Source organism: Zootoca vivipara, chromosome 5 (assembly GCF_963506605.1).
Source record: "Zootoca vivipara chromosome 5, rZooViv1.1, whole genome shotgun sequence".
NCBI classification, from domain to species: domain Eukaryota; kingdom Metazoa; phylum Chordata; class Lepidosauria; order Squamata; family Lacertidae; genus Zootoca; species Zootoca vivipara.
The window spans coordinates 21,308,345-21,331,317 of NC_083280.1; the positions used below are offsets into that span (position 1 = coordinate 21,308,345).

Sequence of the window (22,973 nt, forward strand, 5' to 3'; positions counted from 1 at the left end):
GGCTTGAGGATTTTAAAAGAGAGAGATTAATTGTTTTCAGTTTTTTCCCCCAAGTAACATTCTATGCACTCTTCTTCTGCCTAAAACAATAAACAGGATTTCATCCAGAATTATTACAGTTTTAATGTGGATTTCTAGGTTAAGGTGCAAGTGAGGCAGGTGAAAACTCATTCCTTCCATATAAAGTTAGTAAGGGATCCATGCACTCTCAACAAATGGTTATCAGTGTACCAAATATAATCATGGTGAACTCACATGCTGAGTTATGATAGCCTTGTAGCCATTGCAGATCATGCCCAGTGCCAATTTGCCAGCATTGCAGCTGCTGCAATACAGTCATACCTCGGGTTACAAATGCTGCGGGTTGCGCATTTTCGGGTTGCAGACCGCACCGAACCTGGAAGTACCGGAACGGGTTCCTTCAGGGTTTCGGCGCTTGCGCATGCACAAAAGCACAAAATGATGTCATGTGCATGCGCAGAAGCGCCAAATTGCATCACACACATGCGCAGACGCGGCTCTTCAGGCTGCGAACACTGCAGGTTGTGAATGTGCCTCCCGCATGGATCATGTTCGCAACCTGAGGTACGATTGTACTACAGTATGTCAGTGCCCTCTTCTTGCCCAGCATTGTGCAAAGCTGGCACCAGGGAGCAAAATGGAGAGGGAAGCATCACTGTGGGTCACCAAAGGGTTGTCAGCAACACACAAAGCTTTCCAATGGATCGTCACTAGATGCTACCAAGGCCAGTTCATGGAAGGGGAGAACAAGTACAGTTCCTCCACTTAGCCCCCCCATGTAATTTCTGTGAGCTTACGTACGGCTAATGGGATGGAGATAAATGAACCATGGGCTTCATTTCAAGCCTTCATATCTTAAAGGCCCACCTCCTGTCATGATTTGTTTTTAGCCAGTACTTTTGCACCAGAGGAACCGTTGCAGGTGGCATGGCTGTGGAAGCCTGCTGGATACGCCTCTGCATCTGCCAGGTTGACTCTGAGAATAAACAGAGCACTTCATAACCCAGGGTTATCAGTCGGGCATCTTTCACATGCATTAAGACTGCTTAAAACCCTGGTGGGAAAATTGCCCAAATCCTACATCTCTGGATTCAGTTAGAGAACTGTGCTAACGTTGAAAGAGGAGAAACTCGTACATTAAACTATGCAAAAATTTATTGATGTCTCATTAAGCCGCACTCCTAAAGATTGGCTCCAGTGGAACAAATTATGTTTTGGGAGTTATTTTTTCCTCCCTAGAGACTTTTGAGTGTATATCTGCCCTAGAAACGTCCGGCGATGTTATGCCATTTAAACTGCCACAGCTTCTCTCAAAGGGCCCTGAGAATTGTGGTTTGGTAGGGGTGCTGAGAATTATCTTCTCTCCCTTCCTGGGACCCAGGTGGCACTGTGGTTAAACCACTGAGCCTAGGGCTTGCTGATCAGAAGGTCGGTGGTTCGAATCCCTGTGACGGGGTGAGCTCCCGTTGCTTGGTCCCAGCTCCTGCCAACCTAGCAGTTCGAAAGCACGTCAAAATGCAAGTAGATAAATAGGAACCGCTACAGCGGGAAGGTAAACGGCGTTTCCATGTGCTGCTCTGGCTTGACAGAAGCGGCTTTGTCATGCTGGCCACATGACCTGGAAGCTCCCTCGGCCAATAATGCGAGATGAGCGTGCAACCCCAGAGTCGGTCACGACTGGACCTAATGGTCAGGGGTCCCTTTACCTTTACCTTTACCCTTCTTATAGAGCTACAGTTCCCTGGGTTTGCTGGGGAAAGGAAATGGCGTTAAACTAGTTCAACACTGTGGAATAGTGTGGTGATGAACAATACTTAAGAACCGCATCACCTGCAGGCCCCTTTGGGCAGATTAACTAACCGTGTATATTCAGAACAAACCTTGAACTCTGTTTCCCCTCCCCCCTCCATCTTCACTTCCTTCTCTGTTTTAGAAAGATGACCCAGACGACTGCCCCATTGAGCTCAGCAAGGTCCAGAGTGTCAAAGTGGTGGCCAAGAAACGCAGGGACCGCAGCCTCCCTCGGGCCTTTGAAATATTCACGGACAGTAAGACCTACGTTTTCAAGGCCAAAGACGAGAAGAACGCGGAGGAATGGCTCCAGTGCATTAACGTAGCAGTTGCCCAAGCGAAAGAAAGGGAAAGCAGAGAAGCAACCACATATTTGTAAGAACTCCGGGCCTGTTTATATGATTCACAAGGCTAGCACACACGAATATGTCAAATATCTCATCATCTGAGTCACAGAAAGGGGGGGGAGGCGGTATCAGACCTCATTGATAATACTGCTCAAGCTGGGCGCCGTTGCAACATCCCTTGTTTACGAGGAGTGGCGCGGGGAGTAATGCAACTAATGCCATGTGCATTATAGTTGCTTCAGGCTGACAAATGCGCATCCAATCTTTCCTGTTCTACAGCGGCTGCATTCAGGCAGCACTTTATTCTATTTTCTCGACGTTTTCGCACCGGAACATTTTTGCATTTTATGTGATCACACACACTTCGGGAAATCTAGCAGAATCTAGTGGAAGTTCAACACTCGTTTCCACATTAATTGCTTCCAGGAAGAAAAAATTAAAAAACCATTTGCAGCCTTGTTAACCCCTTGGAAAAATTATGGGAGTCTTGTGCTGTCATTTCACGGATCCCACCACTGGCGCTCACGTGAAAAGGTGGTGCTTTTCTGGCATACTTTCATCTTCCACTATTTTCATGGGTGAACAGAAGCACGCATGCTCAAAAAGGATGCGATGCATCCAGTGGTGTTTGCTTTTGTGTTACGACTCAGCCATTGATGCCAATGGAATTTAGCACAGCATGGTGATATATCTGTCAAAAGGCTGCAGTTCTGTAGTGCAGCCGGTAATGCAGCATAAAAGGAATGTTGGAAACAGGGACAGGAGCATTACAACCAGAAAACTACCACAATAATCCCCACATCCCCGAGCTTGTTCGGGGGACCGATGCATTTCTGTGCATAGAACGTACATGAACACTACAGAAGCAACATCTTGATCCTCGGATAATACCTACAGATGTACATAAGATTGCCTTTGTCCTGAGTATTGTTTAAGTAGCATGCAATTGAAATTGGTTCATGTGTGGAGTGACACAGTGCCTGGACCCTGCTTTCCAGGGGCAGTATGACCTCTGCCAACCATGTCTTTCTTGAAGTGCGCCCTGATGATATTAATGGCTCTTATTATCACCACCATCTCAACAGCCTTTTTTGACTGCACTTTGGGTGGATGTAGGACCCACTCAATGTGGGCTTTGCACATGTTTTGCCCTGATATCACTGCATGTATCTCGCCTTCCTGCCACCTTCTTTGCCTCCAGCCTGCCACCACGATAGCACCCAACACAAACTCAGGACTGCTCACTTGATACTAACAAGATGGTGACAGGGTGAGGAGATCTTCCCAGGCCACACCCATTGGGCCGGATTCAGCGAAGCTGTTCCAGCAGCAAAAGCCAATGCAAGGACTCCCAGTGATGCAACTAGGCTTTCTCCCCACCATGCAACCCCTATGCCCCCCCAAAATTTATTCAAGAGGGTTGGGAGAACCCCCAGAACAGCATGTAGGAGAAGCAGAAAGGAAGTGATTCCATCAGGCAAGCAGAAATGCTTGTACTGATGGTACAATCTCATCAGAGGTCTGTTGAATTCCACCTATTAATTGAAATTGGGCCCGGAATGTTTTGAGGATAGTCACAGGCGTGCGAGCAACAGAGATTGTAGGTTATGAAAGCACTGGAGGTCGACAGGATCTTCTGTCCATCTGCCTCACCCACTGGGGTACGTAAAGGAGAGTAAACTCATTCAAGCCAGTACAACGCAGGAATTAAAACTTTTGCTGAACTTGCTGCAGTCAATGCAGCTTCCTTATAAACCTCAGCTGCAAACCCGTTCTGGTTTCCAGGGAAGGGGGGTGCGGTGGGTGTGGTCCGGGCCGGCTGTCACCACTGGGGGGGTGGGTGGAAAAATGCCGGGTGGCACTTACCGCGGGGTCTACAGTGCGCCCGAGCCACACATCTCTCCTGGGAGTGACACGGTGGCTTGGGCACCCGCAGGCTCCATGCTGCCCCAAACGGTTTTCCTGCTGCCTCCCCCCCCCCCACAGCTGTAGGGCAGCTGAGTGGGAGGACGCAAGCAAACTCCTTGGAGGCCCTGCGGAGCGTCCTGCCCCAGCTGGCCCCGCCCCTGGGTGCAAGACACGTGCGCCGCCCCAGGCGCCCAATTGGCTTGCTCCGCCACTGCTAGTTTCACCTCCCACTAAAGCACAATGCTTCTGGTGTCTGTGATGAACGTATAAGCTGATGTGCTAAACACACTCACGCGTATCCCAACCCTATCAGCTGTGGCTAGTATTGCAGGTGGTCACCCGCTTCATGAATTCGAGCCTTTGCTAGTGTGCGTGAACTCTGAAATATTATGTCTGGATTCAATGCCTCTGGCACTTTGATTTGAAAGTCCATTGATAAGATTGTAAGGGGGGGGTTGAAAATACAAGCCCAGTCCCATACATCCCAGTCCCATTTATCTTTCCACTGGAGAGATCTCATCAGAGCCCAGAGAGGCCTCTCATCCTATTGGCATTGCTGTAATGTGGCTTGGGGTTAATGGGGCAGGCTCTTTATCTGCAAAGCATGTCAAAATTGAGCTGGAATTTTAGCATCATAAAGACTTTTATGATGTTGGCTTCGTGTTAGATCATTTTTGTGCCTGTTTCCTATATGTTAATAGTTACTTCATTACTATTGTTTTAACTCCTGGTGTTTTCAGCTCCACTATATTTCCCTTTTAACTCCTGGGTCTTTATCCTCCACTAAAACAAGACTGGGGGATGTTAACTGCAGTTGTACACATTCATCTTTATGCCTGTGTACTCTGCAGGTGAGAGCCAGTGAGAGCCAGTGTGGTGTAGTGGTTAAGAGCGGTAGACTCGTAATCTGGGGAACCGGGTTTGCGTCTCTGCTCCACCACATGCAGCTGCTGGGTGACCTTGGGCTAGTCACACTTCTCTGAAGTCTCTCAGCCCCACCCACCTCACAGGGTGTCTGTTGTGGGGGAGGAGGGGAAAGGAGATTGTTAGCTGCTTTGAGAGTCCTTCGGGTAGTGATAAAGCGGGATATCAAATCCAAACTCCTCCTCCTCCTCCTCCTCCTCTTCTTCAAAGCACCACATACACTGATAGTATTATAGAAGGAAGAAATAACAATAGTAATAACAATGTTGTCATTTATAGGACAGTACAAGGCCCTCGAGTTTTAATCTCATAAGCAATAAGTTATCTGCCCGCAAGAAGCTTACATGCTGCCATATTAATGTATGGCAGGATGAGAGAGCAGTCAGGAGCTATGGATAACTTGGTGTTTTGGATTAACCATTGTACTTCTAATGAACAGGTGAAAGTTCATGCGTTCCTTCATTACTTTAAAAATATTCCCTTTTAAAAATCAAGTAAGTGTTCATTTGCGTATGTGATATACAAATACCTGCCAGCCACAGGCTTTGTATCCACATGGTTATGCAAGTCTCTTCCATGGATGTGCAAATGAAAATATTAATGTAGAATGTGGGTGTCACCGTTGATCTAATTTTGTTATCTCTAACACTGCAGTATCCTTAAGTGTACTGTTCTTCTGAGGGGGTGTCGTTCAGAAAATAATGTTTAAATTAAAATCTAGGAATTTCCTCTACCGGTATCTTAAAGCTTTCTTATCCGAAGTTTATCTTTAAATTTGATGTATGCTATACTTTTCTGCCAGGCATGCCTCTACTCCAGGGGTGGCCAACTTCCAAGAGACTGCGATCTACTCACAGAGTTAAAAACTGGCAGTGATCTACCCCCTTTTGGGGGGTTCAGGGCAAAGTTGAGCTTTTTTTAAGAAGGAAAGCCCTGTTTTGGGGGTTCACGTAAAAGTTGTTGTGCTTCTTTAGGAAGGAGTTTTTTAGCTTCTTTGGGGGGGAGCCACTGATCTACCGGTGATCTACCACAGACGTCCAGTGATCTACCAGTAGATCTGCCTGCTCTACTCCATTTGTTCAGTCCCTGGGTGGAAAAGTGTCCGTTCTTTACCACTTGGAAATGTCTGCTGCCCAGTTAAGAACTGTGCTTGTCCACAGTTGCATTACTGTGTAAGGAACATCGAGAACGAAATACGTCCTTGCACTAGGGGCCAGGTCCTGGCAAAACCCGATTAGAGAACTCTGTCACACCGCAGTTGAAAAATGTCAAAAGTAATTGTACATAAGGAAACGAGCTGCGCCCCCTTGAGCACTCACAATCCAAGGGCACGTCATCGAGATGTTTAGGTAGGTCTCTTTAGGACATCCAGTTCTTGCAAGGTATACAAACCAAATGTCATGTGTGGGTGGGTGTGCATGCGCGCATGCAACACATAATCAGATCCATTGCCACAAGAAGTTACAGTGGATGCTAGCTTAATAGGATTTGAAAGCACGCATCCATACAGGACATTCTGCCATGGCTATTTTATTAGCCAAGTGTGTGTTCTGTCACTGCCGCAAGCTGTCCCTGGACTTGCTCTATTGCTGATTTAGTGGGGAAACAACCTTCTCCCAGTCCAACTCAAACAGAAGGCAGGAAAAAAATTCTTTGAGTGGTTCCTCCTTTGTGTTCATTATTTCTTCTGTGCCTGGGTGTTGTTCATTTTGCTGAATGCTGACTCGTGTGTTTTGTGTGTGTGTGTGTGTGTGTGTGTGTTTTAACATGGTTCCACTAGGAATTTCACAGGCCAGAACCTCTATCAATGCAGTACTTATGTGGATTTTTCTGGGCAAAGTTCCCCCGACCTGCGACACAAACATAGAGCATAAACACATGCCTTAAAGCGTTTCAAATTATCGACTTGGCTTGCACCTTCAAAAAGGTTGGCAGGAGACCCTGCCTCAGATAGACAATATATCTTATTCCTGGTCTTCACACTGTAATTGGAACAGGAAGTCATGCTAAATCATGTCACACGGTGTGTGACTGAGAACAAAAAACCCTGTGAAATGCTCTCGCAGAATGTGAGATTTGGGGGAACTTTGAGACCAACAGGATATTTACAGATAAAGAGAGATAAAAGTTAACAATGGCACTAATGATGTGGGTTAGGGAAGAAGGAAATCTGACAAGCAACCACTACAGCTTTTTAACCAAGTCCAGACTCTCTCAGCTGCTTTGGATGCCTAAAGACAATTCTGAAATTTTAAGGTTCTTGGAATAACTGGAGTAAAGAACATTTAGCTCCACAAGTTTTGAAATCTGCGTACACACAATGGGCAATACTGAACTAAGCTTTACTGAGAGTAGCCCTGTTTAAATTAACAGACCTAACTTTGCCATGCTCATTAGTTTCAACAGGTTGGCTTTTTTGAGTAAAAATTAGCCGAATGGCTTGAAAGCAATGTGCTTTAAATGGATGATGCTTACTGTTGTGACGTGGGGTTTGTGATTTCAGCTCTCTTGACAAAACATGCTGGAGACAGTTCTCTAGTAACAGCTCTTTATTAAAGTGAACAAGACTGACTCTGAGGGCAGGAAGGCTACATTTATAGGGACAGGGAACTAGCTAGAAAGGGATACATTTTGGAGGGAACAATATCAGGCAATCACAGTGCTGCCTTTTGGAGGGAACCAATAAGACAGAGGATCCAAATACAGCAGCTTAAATGAACCAATAGTAGCTGTACCCTCTGGAACCAAAAGGCAGTTACTTTATCCTAATGCAAATACAGACAATAATAATACAGAGATAAAATCCTTTGACTCAATACACAACACCCCTCCCCCCCTAGTGAGCACAGCAGACGTAATCCCTCAGGTACTGTGGGGTCCTACAACTTCTACTTGATCTCCTGACAACAGGTGTTGCAGGTTCTGGATTGGGTGTTACCTGTGGTGGAGGGGCTGCTATAGGGGTTTCGTCAGGAACAGATGGAGTCCCAGACATCTCAGGGTCCCCTACCTGTACCTCGTCATCCTGAGGACTAGCAGACCCTGGTTCATTTGCTGAAGCCCCTGGTGACTGCACCTCTGGGCCATCTTCACTCTGGTCTCGCAGCTGTGCGTCATTAGCCAGGGATGAATTATCTGACTCCTCCCTGCTGAGCGCCCGGCGCCTCAGCTGATCTATATGTCTCCTCCAAACTTGCCCATTTTCCAAGGTCACATAATAGGACACAGGTCCACTAGCCCGGGTGATCACACCGGCCACCCACCGCGGACCTCGTGAATAGTTCCTCACCCAGACCAGATCTTCAGGGGCGAGATACCTTGTTGTGTCAGTCTCAGCCTGGGGGGTTGCTCTTGAATTACGGTTTGGCATTTTATCTGGGTGGACATAATCCAGCACCGTTACCAGTCTTCTACCTAAGAGCAGCTCAGCTGGCGATTTGCCCGTCGCAGTACACGGCGTCGCATGCTGCAAAAATAACATTCGTGCAATGCGAGCCGACCAGTTACCCTCCATTAAGCGCGCAATGGATTCTTTGGCTGTTCTTACCATGCGCTCAGCCTGCCCATTGGAGGATGGGTGAAAGGGCGCGGATGTGACCCCTCTTATGAAGTTATCAGCCAAGAATGCCCTGAATTCTTGGGATACAAAAGCTGCCCCATTATCTGATACAATGGTCTCAGGTAACCCGTGGGTTGCAAACAGCTGCCTCAACACCTTGATTACGGCAGCTGATGCCATGCTAGGGACCATCGCCACTTCTAACCATTTGGAATATGCATCAACGATAACCAAAAAGACCTTCCCTTGGAATGGCCCAGCAAAATCTATGTGCAGCCGGCTCCAGGGAGTCCTGGACTGCTCCCACCAGTGGACTGGTGCTCTGGCCACTTCTGGCCGCACCTCTTGGCATGCCTTGCATGTTCGTACCCATTGTTCTATGTTCTGGTCCATTCCAGGCCACCACACATAACATCGGGCTAGCGACTTCATCCTGACCATTCCCGGGTGTCCCATGTGAAGCGTCTCAAGAACCCTGTTTCTCAGTGGTGCTGGGATGATCACCCTATCTCCCCATAGGAGACAACCCTTATGCATGGACAATTCGTGCTGCCTTGTCGCATAAGGCCTGAATTTTTCTTCATGCGGACCACCTGGCCACCCCCTCCCCACCCAAGTGAGCACACGGGAGAGAACAGCATCTTTCCTCGTTATCTCAGCTATATCAGTAGCTGTTACAGGAGCCCCCGGAAGTGTTTCTAGCATCATAATGTGCTCCGCCGGAGCAGGATCCTCATTGCTCCCGCCAGGAAGGGGCAATCGACTCAGCGCATCAGCGTGGCACAACTGTTTCCCCGGCACATGGGTCAAGGTGTACTGGAACCCATTCAGGAATATTGACCAACGCAACATTCTGGGGGAGAGAATTTGTGGCGTTTGTTTGTTTGGGTTGAACAACCCTAACAGTGGTTTGTGGTCCGTTTCAATGGAGAAATGGCGACCGTACAAATAATCATAGAACCTTTTGATTCCTGACACAATTGCTAGTGCCTCTTTATCAATTTGAGCATAGTTGCGCTCCGTGGGTGACAACGTACGGGAATAGAAAGAGATGGGCTTTTCCGACCCATCCGGTTCCCTATGACTCAGCACAGCCCCCAGGCCGTATGGAGAGGCATCACATGCCAGGACCAGCGGCTTCGACTCATCATAATGAGCAAGGACGCTCCTGCTACTCAGCATTTCTCGCAAGGAGTCAAAAGCCTTCTGCTGCTCCCGCCCCCATCGCCACACATTCTTTTTCTGCAAAAGTCTATGTAATGGTTCAGCTACCGAAGCTTTCTGGGGTAAGAACGAATGATAAAAGTTAATAAGTCCCAGGAATGACTGCAACTCCGTCTTGTTCTGTGGTCGTGGTGCCTCGATGATGGCCTTAATCTTAGCATCTGTGGGGTGGATGCCTGATGCATCAATTTTAAACCCCAAGAAATCCACAGTTGGCACCCCAAAACTGCATTTTTCTTTTTTCAGTTGCAACCCCACCTCCTTGAACTTCAGCAACACTGCACGGACACGCGCAACCAGTTCCTGTGGGTCTTTTCCAGCAATCAAAACGTCATCAAAAAATGGCAAGACCCCCGGCAGACCCCTTAACAGGCGTTCCATGAGCCCTTGAAAAATCCCTGGGGCCACACAAACTCCGAACTGTAATCTGTTAACTCTGAACGCCCCTTTATGTGTGACAATAGTCTGTGCTTCCGCTGATTGTGGGGTTACTGGCAGCTGTTGGTAAGCTTGTGCCAGGTCAATTTTGGCGAACACCTTGCCCCCAGCCAGTTTAGCCAACAGATGTGATACGACTGGAATGGGGTATGAGTTTCCCCTGAGTGCCTTATTGATAGTACATTTGTAATCTGCACATATCCTGACTTCCCCATTTGCTGTAAGGGGCGTGACGATTGGAGTCTCCCACTTAGCAGAGTCCACGGGTGAGAGAACTCCCTGCTTGACCAATTTATCCAGCTCTGCCTCAATCTTGGGTTGCAGTGCAAATGGCACTCGCCTTGGTTTGAGTCGGATTGGGGCCACCCCGGGGTCCAACTCGAAGTCAACTGGGGGCCCTTTATAACAACCCAGTTTTCCATTAAAGAGACTAGCAAATTCCTTGCATAATGCCTCGCTCATCTCAGGGCAGGTTTGGATTGAATTAAGCCCTGAGATACTCAGTCCCAGGGCGGGGAACCAGTCAGTGCCCAGGAGACTGGGGCGACTGCCCTTCGCAATCACCAGTTTGAGTACAGCCTGTTTGTCCCGGAACTGTACTCTCACGGCACACATTCCCATAACATGGATGCGGCCTGCTGAGTACGACTGCAAGGTTGCCGGGAAGGGCTCCAGAGGGGGCAACTTACCCCTGGGGAAGAATGTCTTCGCGGTCTGGTCCGACACAATGGTGAATGCAGATCCAGAGTCCACCTCCATGTCGCACTGCTGACCCTCAATCTTCACCTTGACGTGTGCCTTGCCTTGCGCTGGAAACTGCACGGCCCTCCCGTTGATCTCCGTTATGTAGTGGCAGTCCTTTTGAAAATGAGTTGCTGTGGGCGGTCTGCGATGCTCCAGTCTAGGTGCTCCTGTTGCTCCTGACGCCGCCGATCTACAGACCCTGGCGATGTGACCTGTCTTCCCGCACATCCGGCACATAGCATCCCTGAAACGACAACTCTTCCGCCCATGGTTTCCGCCACAACCTGGGCAACTGCCTCGGTGATCTTTGTGCACTGTGCATGCCTGACGCACCAACTCGACCCCACGGACTGGGCTCTGGCTCGGAGTAGCCTCTAGCTTGTCCATGGCATGCGCAACTTCTATCTGTGGCTTAGTGGCCTTGCGACTGGCATCAAGCTCCTCTCTTTCATAATTCTCCGTGGCGGTGGCCTCCTTCAAGGCTGAAGCAAGGGTAACCTCTTCTTTAGCCACGATGCGTCTTCTGGCTTTCTTGCTGCTCAGACCACCAATAAACCGATCCAGGAGAGTCTCTTCCAGATTTTGGAAGCCGCAGTGCTGAGCGAGCTTCCGGAGTTCAGCCAGAAATGCGGATACAGACTCCCCAGCATGCTGCTGCCTCTTATGGAACTCCATCCGCCGGGCCATCTTGGTCTCAGTAGGCGCCAAGTGGCTTGTTAGGCAGGCAAGAATATCTTGGAGAGATGTCTCACTCAGCTTCGCTGGAGCAAGTAATGCCTTGGCTAGCTTGAAGGTCTCGGGCCCACAGTAGCTCAGGAATGTGGCCCTTCTTTTGCTGGCATCGGTGATCCCTTGAGCCACTGCGAAGAACTCGAAGCGTTCGACGTAGTCTTCCCAGGTGTGGGGCTCTGATGGCTGGAAGGGCTCCAATACCCTTGGACTCTCCATTGTCCTAGCGGGCAGGGTCGTCTTCTCAGCTGGCCAGTGAGTCTTGTTCTCAGCTGCAATCCGGACTCTGAGGCAGGGTTGTGTTTAACCGCTCCTCAGCATTCCGGATCCCACCTTCGTCGCCAGTTGTTGTGACGTGGGGTTTGTGATTTCAGCTCTCTTGACAAAACATGCTGGAGACAGTTCTCTAGTAACAGCTCTTTATTAAAGTGAACAAGACTGACTCTGAGGGCAGGAAGGCTACATTTATAGGGACAGGGAACTAGCTAGAAAGGGATACATTTTGGAGGGAACAATATCAGGCAATCACAGTGCTGCCTTTTGGAGGGAACCAATAAGACAGAGGATCCAAATACAGCAGCTTAAATGAACCAATAGTAGCTGTACCCTCTGGAACCAAAAGGCAGTTACTTTATCCTAATGCAAATACAGACAATAATAATACAGAGATAAAATCCTTTGACTCAATACACAACACTTACACAGCCTCCTCCTGTTCCTTTGCTGTGCAGTTGATGTCAGAAGGTATAAATCAACATTAGATTTGTCTTATCCGACAAGAACAGAATCCTTGCCTAGGAATTACTGTTAATTCCTGATAATGGAAGCAGTTTGGGGAATAGAAACACTACCCTTTGTAGGGCACCTTACATCTATGAAGCACAAGGGAGGAAAATATATTGCGTCATCTTTCCTGTAACGATAGCTAACTTCAGTTGCCTGAAAGGCCACCATTAAGAATCTGGAAAACTGAACTTATCCCTTGCCATGGGGGAAGACAGTGGGCACAACCAAGACAAAGAGCCAATTCACCCCACACAAAATCAACTCAGGACATGTAGGAGATCCAGACTGCGTAGGGGCTGGCCACATTCCAAACTGGCAGTCCTTTGATTTCTGTGACTCACAGATAAATGAGTGTATGTTGCACAATGGAGGAAGTAGAAGTCGCTTTGTGGAAGGCAGGTATCTCAGTTTGCAAATGGTCCCAGCATAGCTGCCAAGTCTCCCGTTTCCCCCTGGAAATGCCTGTTTTTCCAGCTGTTCCTAGCTGAAAAAAACGATTTTTTTGTTTTGTTTTTCCCCGGTTTATTCTGGTGCGATGGCCATTTTGGAACTGGGCGGAGCATGCTCAGAAGCGACTTTTGATGCTGCTCTGCCCAGTTCCAAAATGGCTGCAGTGCGACTTCTGGCGCGACGGCCATTTTGGAACTGGGCAAAGCAGCATCAAAAGTCACTTCTGAGCATGCTCCGCCCAGTTCCAAAATGGCGGCAGCGCTACTTCCGGTCTGCTATTTCCGGCCCGGTCCCTTATTTCTCTGACAGCCACTTGGCAGGTATGGGTCCCAGTTCAGCAAGCCCAAGAGGCTCAGTGGTTTAGACCACAGCGCCACCCACGTCCCTGATGGACCAAGATACTCTGACTTGGTTGGACCTGGTATTAGGCAGCTTCATCTCTGAGGCACTTTTCAATCGTCTTACTATGTGGTAATGTATTAACTGGAGCATTATGGTGGGGCAGGGGGCAGGCAGATACCTATATGGGGGGGAGACCATTTTATTTATTTATTTCATAAGCAGTGGTACTCTGAGTAATTTGAAATCCGCGCGGACGCAGAAACCTTTGGAACAAAATTACGGTTCCCTGACTCCAGCAGAATTTTGTGCGAAATTGTCCCAATTTTGCAGCCCATTATTTCACTAAAGCTATCACCAGCCGTCTTAAATCCTTCCCTTCAGCCTAAGTGTTATTGGAACAATATGGAACATAAAACTGTGGAACTGAAGAGACCCCCTGCTTCAGAGCCAAACATAATTGCGTGAAATAAGAAGCATGAGCTCGGTCCCCCTGTAGTCGATTATACCTTGGAATACAATAAAAGGGAAACATCATTGCCGCACATTCGCGTTGCCCTTCTGGAAAGACATAAGCAAAAAGGCATCAATCAGAATACAGAGGGAGCTGTCAAAGTATATGTGTGTATATATCCCACTGCTGCATATTTTATACTTCAACTGCCAAATAAACTTTTATAGGGTTTTGTTTTTTCAGTGTGACATTCAAAGTAATGTCCATACTCAGCCTGAAAGCTACAGAGCTCATAATGCCGTTGTTACGCAGTTCATATTGGATTACCAAGGTTGTGCACCCATGCTAGACATTTGGTCCAGTTTTAGTTTGGGGTTTTTTTTTTAACAGAAGATCCGGATGTTATTGTTGCCAACCCGTTGCGTTCCAGTTTTATGAGTGCAATTGTGATCAATTTTATGTGCACCGCACAGCAGCACTATAAAAACAGCTTGTACCCTGCTGTTCAGTGGTTTGATGGGGAAGGAGGGGATATTTGGAGGCCCAAGCCAGACTCGATTCACCCTCCCAAGAGACCAGTATGTGTTCACTTGCTTCCAAACAACCCTTTTACTGAGCATTCATCCTCCTTTGTTTGCGTACACGCCAGAAATTTAAAGCACATGACTCCCCCCCCCCAAAAAAAAATGCTGGGGAACTGTAGCTTCCTCAGTGTGCTGGGAATTGAAGCTCTCTAAGAGGTAAACGCGGGTGGCGCTGTGGGTTAAACCACAGAGCCTAGGACTTGCTAATCAGACGGTTGGCGGTTCGAATCCCCACGACGGGGTGAGCTCCCGTTGTTCGGTCCCTGCTCATGCCAACCTAGCATTTCGAAAGCACGTCAAAGTGTAAGTAGATAAATAGGTACTGCTCCAGCGGGAAGGTAAACGGCGTTTCCGTGCGCTGCTCTGGCTCACCAGAAGTGGCTTAGTCATGCTGGCCACATGACCCAGAAGCTGTACGTCGGCTCCCTCGGCCAGTAAAGTGACATGAGCGTCACAACTCCAGAGTCATCCGCGACCGGACCTAATGGTCAGGGGTCCCTTTACCTTTACCTAAGAGGTAAACTACACTTCCCAGGATAGTGGCATCAGCTTGAATAAAATATTGGGGTGGCCTCCTGCTCCATCCTCTGCCAGGAGGTCGCCCAAAAGATGAAGGGAGGAAGGCCGGAGCCAAGCCCAGGGTGATCCCCCCCCAGCCTGACAGAGGCTGCATTGCTTCCAAGACCCAGGCAACCGGGCTCTGGGTGCAGGAGGCGGCGTTACCTGGTAAGGGGCTGACACTGAGAGACTGAGCTAGGTGCTCGCCAGGGGATGCCAGCAGGCCCTGCCTGCACACCGCCCCCTCCTCACCCCGCCAGGATGCTAGCAGGTGGAAGCAGCCAACTCGCCTCCGTGGTGGGGACTTACAGGGTGTTAGGTCCAGGCCAAGGCTGCAGGACGGTAGGAAAGGAGGAAGGGTGCCCTGGGAGAGAGGGAGGCAGGTCTGGGAGAGACCCCTGGACGGCCCCTGCAAGTCAGTGTAGTCAATACTGAGCTTGATGGACCAGTGGTTTGACTCAGCATAGCAGCTTCGTATACAGTGGAACCTTGGTTCTTGAACAGCTTAGTCGACGAACAAATCGGCTGCCTAATGCCAAAAACCCGGAAGTAAGTGTTCCGGCTTTCAAACGTTTTTTTAGAAGCCGAACATCCGATACGGCTTCCGCTTGAGTGCAGGAAGCTCCTGCAGCCAATCGGAAGCCACACCTTAGTTTTCAAACAATTTGGGAGTCAAGAACCAAGGTTCCACTTAGTTATTCTTAGTTATTCGGCAGGAACAGAACCATCAAAACAAATGCCACACTGGCCAATGGCTAAAGAAAAGAAAAGAAACGCAAACAGGAAATAAGGACTACATGTTCCACATTTTAAACGCTATTCAATTTCCCTCCTGAGCAGAGCATCCGTTCTAGTATGGGCTTTAAGAAAGCTTCATCCAAAATTACAACCCACAAATGCACTGGACCGGAGCATCTTTTATGAAGAATTATGCAGCTCTATATGTTGACCTTTTTGGGGGGGGGGGGTTCCCCATTATTGGTCCTGTCCTTACCCCCACAGATGTTAGCAGCCACTCTTGAGAATGGAATGGGGACCCCTCCCTCCAGCCCTCCCAGTTTTCTGGTCCAAAACCAACCTTCTGTTGGCTACAGAAGGGCAATATTCTTCTTTCCCAGGAAACAATTCTTCATCTTGCTTGCACAACTTGCCCTTGAAACGGAATAATGCAATTTAGCTTTCACCAAAGCAACATATAATCATTTTACTGGGAAAGAATGAGGGTTTTGTTTTCCTTTGTTGAAAATACCAAACTGTGGGAGGTGGGTTGTTTAAAATATATATATATATATATAGCAATCATCTTGTGGTATTCAGAGCAAAAGACGACAACAACACACAAACAAATGTGCAAGACAATAAAATGCCAACAGGTTTCCCAGAACGGAGACCCTCTAAAGCCAAGAAACATTTCGCTGTCAGGGCTTTTTTTTTTTTTTAAGTACATGAATGAATACACAAAAGTCAACATAGTTAATCCACTCTCTTCCCACATACTGAATAGAATCCTGCTTCTCATGATATTTCCTATGAGAGAAGAAATGGCTCTTCCATCTCCAACAATGAATTTCAGGACAGGTTAATAATAATAATAATAATTTATTATTTATACCCCACCCATCTGGCGGGGTTTCCTCAGCCACTCTGGGCGGCTTCCAACAGAACATTAAAATACAATATTAAACATTAAAAGCTTCCCTCTGATTGGTCCTGCCAGCACAGCCCCAAAATTCCCCATCTCATCATTCTATTCTATCTGTGTAGGCTTTCTTCTGCTTAAGCATTCCTTTGCTACAACTGACATGAAGACCTTCCATGGAGAGGCCTGGGGGTTGACTGCACCATTACAAGCCCCTCTGCAAACTTCTACAAGTGCCAGGAATGGGAAACTCCAGCTGCCATCAGCCCCAGCCAGCATAGCCAAAGGTCAGGGATGATGGGAGTTGTAGTCCAACAAGATTTGAAGGACCGTAGGTTCCAAATCCTTGTGCTAGTGGGAGAGGGGCCCTTAATTGTTTTCACAAAATGGCCAGTGAAAAGCCGCCATGTGGAAGGCGGTGGAGGCGGCCCTCTGGCTTGCTCTGATGTTTGAGGACTTGGCTGCTAGCATAGTTCATCCCCCAGCAACTATTACAGTGTTATTGCTCTGAGGTAAATGGCTTTGCCACTCCTGCTTTGCCACAGATACATGCAGGACCTACTTACCAAACGCCATGCATTCCCTGCAAATTGTTCATTACGCAAGCATTCAGATTAAAGGTAAAGGGACCCCTGACCATTAGGTCCAGTCGTGGACAACTCTGGGGTTGCAGCGCTCATCTTGCTTTATTGGCCGAGGGAGCTGGCGTACAGCTTCCAGGTCATGGGGCCAGCATGACAAAGCCGCTTCTGACGAACCAGAGCAGCACATGTGTGAGGGACAGGGGATATCGCGAAGTCCCTCCCCTCCTGAGTTCAAGCCCGTCCCCGAGCAAAGGGGAAAGCAGGGAGAGTTCCGATTCCAGTGGGGAAGCAGGAAGTCGTGTCCGAGGCTCAGGCAAGGTAGAGGAGCCAGGGTCCCAGGTGGGACAGGAAGGGGCAAGTAAGGGGGGAAGACCCATCCCCCCAACTCCAGAATTACGCAGGAAGAGGAGGGGCAAGAGGATGGGTCTGCCAAAGCTTTTGTGCTGGAGAAAGACGCGCCAAAAGCCATTAGGAGGTTCTGAAACCGACTGACAACATCGCTCCGTGTAAATAGCAATGACTTGAGCACTGTAAATACGCAGCACCAATAAAAGAATAAAATGCAGAGCTGCGTAGCGTCGTTACTCTGAAGTAGTCCACTCCGGCCATTGTGACAGCAACCTCCTAATCATTTTTGGGCTACTTTGGAGTTGCCGGGATGAGCGTGTCCGAGGCGGAGAAGTGGCGGCAGATCGCTGAGCAAGCCCAGCTAGAACTGCAACAGCTGTCGCTGCAGGCGCAGGGGGAATTGAAGGCAGCTAAAGAGGAGACTAAGAAGGTCCAGGACGACCGGCTACAACTTGCGGAACAGGTGAGAGAGCTCCAGGAAAAAGAGCAGCATTTAAGGGCGGTGGCGGTAGACCTCCAAAACAAGCTGGATGCAGAGAAAAACAAGGCGGGAGGGGCACCCCAAGTCCAAGTGCTGCCAGGAAGGAGAGCCGGGACCCTAGTAAGCAAGTTCAATGGAGACCCGAAGGAGTTTCAGGGCTTTGAGACTGAGATTGTGTATGCTCTTGAGCTGCACCACGATGAGTTCCCTGATGATGAGCACAGAGTAGCGTTTATTGTGGAGCACCTTACAGGGGCGGCCAGGGAGTGGCTAAGACCGTTAATTGCAACAAGGAATCCTTGCATGAAGAATGTCAAACTATTTCTAGAAGGTTTGAAAACGATGTATTCGTCCGATAGTCATATGGACCAGACTAAGGAGGAACTTCATAATTTACGCCAAGGAAATATGACAGTTCGCGCGTATTGGGCGAAATTCACCATGCTGGTGCACAGATTGGGGTGGGATCTGGAGTCTGCCCCAATGCAAGCGGCGTTTTACTTGGGGTTGCATGAGGAGGTGAAGGATGAGCTCTCGAGAGGTCCAAAGCCCAGTAATATGGATCAACTGAGCAAAGCGGCTCTGGCGGTGGGGGTGAGGCAGGAATCCAGATGGAGCGACAAGCAAGCAACGCGCGCAAAGCGGGCTTGGTTCCCACGGTCGCAGGAGAAGCCACTCCCTCAACAACCCTTTCAAGCCACGCCTGGGGCCAGTCAGGACCAGGAACCCATGCAGATTGATAGCGCGCGCGCGCGGGCTTTTCAAACCCCAGCGGCGCCAAGACGCAAGGAGGGAAGGGGTGGGAATTGCTTTCTCTGCAACTCCCCCCAGCATCTCGTCAGAGACTGCCCACATCGCAGGGAGTGGCAAGGAAAGGCGGGAACGGTTGTGCCCTCCCCCACTGACGCAGCACCACAGCAGGGAAACGGGAAAGCCTGGCTGCAGGAGACAAGGGGCGGCAGCCAGGCACAGTCAGCAGACAACAGCCCCAGCCCACCCACCCGCACAGAGAGGAGCAGAGCCAGCCCACCCCTCCCAGAGCAGGAGTGGTTCTAGAAGTGACGCTCACGCTCCCAAATGGCTATCCATTGACGGTCCTCGCCCTAATTGACAGTGGTGCCTCAGCCAACTTCTTCTCGAGAAACTTTGCAGAAGAGCACCAGATCCAGCTTCTGCAGCTGGATTTTCCTCTGCACGTGGCAACCATTGACGGCAGAGAGCTGCTGGGAGGGGCCATCACTCATCAAACCCCCCCCATGAGAATGACGGTTGGAAGGCACTCAGAGACACTGGCATTCAACGTCACCACCATCTCAGACCCCCCAATCGTTTTGGGCATGAGCTGGCTGGCGCGCCACGACCCCTCCATAAGTTGGCATCAGAGATGCATCACTTTTGGATCGGACTTTTGCCTGGAACATTGCATGCAGCACCAACCAGGGGAGGGGCCTCCGATAGCCACGGTGGCCACCATGCACGTCAAAGGGGGTGAGGCGATACCCAAACCATACTGGGACCTGCAGGAGGTCTTCAGTGAAGCGGAGTCCGACCACCTGCCCCCACACAGGCCTTTTGACTGCCAGATCAACCTGGTGCCTGGGGCAACTATACCCCCAGCCAAGCTGTACGCCATGTCAGACCAGGAACTGGAGGATCTGCGCGCTTTTATCGACAAGAACCTCAAGCGGGGGTTCATCAGAGAAAGCAAGGCAGCAGGGGGCAGCCCGGTCTTCTGGGTGGACAAGAAAGACACGCAACAGCGCCGTCTTGTGGTGGATTTTAGACGGCTGAATTCGGTGACAGAGCCAGTGGCTTTCCCCATGCCCAGAGTGGATGATCTCCTGACAGCGGCACGCAGAGGCAAGATTTTCACCAAGCTAGACCTGAGGGGGGCGTACAACTTGATCAGGATCCGGGAAGGCGATGAGTGGAAAACCACGATGTTCACGCCTCTGGGCTCTTTTGAATATCTGGTGATGCCCTTCGGGTTGCAAGGGGGCTCAGCATGCTTCCAGGCCTTCATGCACCACGTCCTGGGGTCCCTACTCTTCAGGAAATGCTTGGTCTTTCTGGATGACATCCTTATTTACTCCAACGACCCAGTGCAGCACGTGAAGGACGTCAGGGAGGTGTTACAGCGCCTGAAGGAGAACCACCTGTATGTGAAGCTGGAGAAGTGCAAGTTTCACACCAAGGAGGTGGACTTCCTGGGCTACAAGCTGTCAGACAAGGGGCTGGCAATGGACAAGGACAAGGTGCAGACCATCCTGGACTGGCACAGCCCCAGGACGCGCAAAGATGCCCAACGCCTACTAGGCTTTGCCAACTTCTACAGGAAGTTCATCAAGAACTTCTCTCGAGTTACGGCTCCCATCACTGACTGCCTGAGAGGCAAGCAGAAGTTCAGGTGGACACCAGAGGCGCAAGCAGCGTTCGAAAGCCTCAAGAGGGTGTTCGCCTCAGACCAGAACCTGTTCCACGTGGTTCAGGACGCGCCCCTACGCATTGAAACAGATGCTTCTGATAAGGCTGTGGGCGCCATTTTGTTGCAACTGGACGCCAACAGAGAGTGGAGACCCTGTGCCTTCTTCTCCAGGAAGTTGACCCAGCCCGAGCGAAACTACACAGTTTTTGATCGGGAACTTCTTGCGATCCACGCGGCGTTCCAGCACTGGAGACACTTCCTGGTGGGCGCCAAGCACCCCATCCAGGTGTGCACAGACCACAAGAACCTGGAGTTCTGGAGAACTGCCAGGGTGCTCAACCAGCGGCAGATACGGTGGGCGGAGTTCTTCTCGAACTTCAACTTCTCCATACACTACATCCCAGGAGAGCAGAATGTCAGGGCGGATGCCCTCTCCCGCAAGCCAGAGTACATGGAGGAGGAGGCGCCACCAGCCCCAAGGCACATTTTCCCCCCGTCGGCATGGTCCTGCGGAGCAGCAGTGGTGAGCGAGGCAGAACTCACAGCACTGACGGCAGCGGATGAATTTGCCAACCGCATCTTCAGAGAACTGAGAGGGGGGAGGGAGCAGGCAAAAGACTTTGCAGAACGCAGAGGGCTGCTTTTCTACAAGGGTGCGCTGTACCTACCCACCACCCAGCTTCGACGTACGGTCCTCAAGCAGATGCACGACAACCCTACAGCGGGGCATTTTGGAAGGGACAAGACCACTCACCTAGTCATGAGACACTTCTGGTGGCCAGGGGTGAGGGAAGATGTTCGAGACTATGTAAGGGGCTGTACCACCTGCCAGCGGGCGAAGGTGGTCAGAGCAGCGCCACCAGGGTTGCTGGAGCCCTTAGCCACACCACACAGGCCGTGGGAAGTGGTGTCCATGGACTTCATCACAGATCTGCCTTCGTCCAGGGGTAAGACTGCAGTGTTGGTGGTGGTGGACCTCATGTCCAAAATGTGTCACTTTATACCGTGTGCCAGGGCAGTCTCGGCAGAAGAGACAGCCAAACTGTTTGTTGATCACATTTTCAGACTGCATGGATTACCTTTAAGGGTTATTTCGGATCGTGGCCGCCAATTTGTTTCCAGGTTCTGGCGGCGGCTCATGAACCTCCTGCAGGTGGAGGTCAGCTTGTCGACGGCTAGACACCCGCAGACCAACGGACAAGCGGAGAGGGTCAACGCCATTCTGCAGCAGTACCTGAGATGCTACGTCAGCCAGCGGCAAACGGACTGGGTGGATCGCTTGCCACTAGCAGAATTTGCCTACAACAATGCAGTGCACGTCTCCACAGGGGTGTCGCCCTTTAAGGCCAATTACGGGCGCGACCTCAGATCTTTCCCAGAGAGGGAGAGGGAGGAGGAGGAGGAGGGCCCACAGGCTGAGGATTGGGCAGAGGAACTGGAGACGGTGCACCAGCAGCTCAGAGAACACTTGGAGAGGGCCAAGGAAGCGTACAAAAAGGGGGCAGATCGCCACAGGCGACAAGGGGAGGTCATCAGGGTGGGGGACAAGGTGTGGTTGTCCTCGGAGGGCCTTCCCACCAGAGGGAGGTGCAAAAAGCTGGCACCCAAATGGCTGGGCCCCTTCACGGTCACGCAACAGGTCAACCCGGTGGCATACAGGCTGGCACTGCCAGAGGACATGAGGGTGCATCCAGTGTTTCATAGATCGCTGCTGTCGCCGTACAGGGAAAGCAGCAGGCTCAGAGACAGCGAACAAACCCCCGAGGGAGGGGGGGAGAGGGAAAGCAGGGAGCAACTCAATGAGGCCACGGCCATCCTGGATTCAAGGTGGGGGGTGGGGGGCCTGGAGTACCTCATGGCATGGGAGGATGCTCCACCGTCCCAGAATGAATGGGTTCCCGCCACTCAGATACAGGAGGAATTCTTGGTGGAAGAATTTCACGCCCTCTTTCCCCACAGACCCAAGCCCTGGCACATGGAAAGGGAGGGGGAGGAGGAGGAGGCACGGGAGAACAGCTCACCATGGCGCTGGGAAGCGGAGTTTGAGGAACCAGAGGATGAGGTATGGGTGTCGCCAAGATCCACCCAGTCAGAGGAAGGAGCAGATTGGCAAAACATTTTTACCCCCACCAGCTCTGACGCCACGGACTTTTTGGGATTCCCGTCCTCCCAGGCGGAAGGGGGGGGCTCGCAGGACTGGGGGGAGGTGTTCACACCAACGGGCTCGGAGAGCACCGAGTTTTTAGGCTTCCAGTCGTCACCGACACATGGGGGGGGCCTGGGGAGGGGTGAAGGAGAGCTTGGGAGGGGGGTGGATGTGAGGGACAGGGGATATCGCGAAGTCCCTCCCCTCCTGAGTTCAAGCCCGTCCCCGAGCAAAGGGGAAAGCAGGGAGAGTTCCGATTCCAGTGGGGAAGCAGGAAGTCGTGTCCGAGGCTCAGGCAAGGTAGAGGAGCCAGGGTCCCAGGTGGGACAGGAAGGGGCAAGTAAGGGGGGAAGACCCATCCCCCCAACTCCAGAATTACGCAGGAAGAGGAGGGGCAAGAGGATGGGTCTGCCAAAGCTTTTGTGCTGGAGAAAGACGCGCCAAAAGCCATTAGGAGGTTCTGAAACCGACTGACAACATCGCTCCGTGTAAAT

At 50.4% G+C, this 22,973-nt stretch overlaps 1 protein-coding gene across 3 annotated transcripts in view; it reads left to right on the plus strand.

The window, feature by feature from the left end:
* The window catches only part of VEPH1 (ventricular zone expressed PH domain containing 1), a 162,520-nt gene that overhangs the window by 136,484 nt on the left and 3,063 nt on the right, over nucleotides 1–22,973 (plus strand). For 2 of the 3 annotated variants that reach the window (XM_060274450.1, XM_035133536.2), the window contains exon 14: nucleotides 1,955–2,187. In XM_060274450.1, coding sequence (XP_060130433.1) covers nucleotides 1,955–2,187 — 233 coding nt within the window. Of the gene's footprint in view, nucleotides 1–1,954; nucleotides 3,970–22,973 lie in introns of those variants that run through there. The other variant, XM_060274451.1, reaches the window with a different exon arrangement.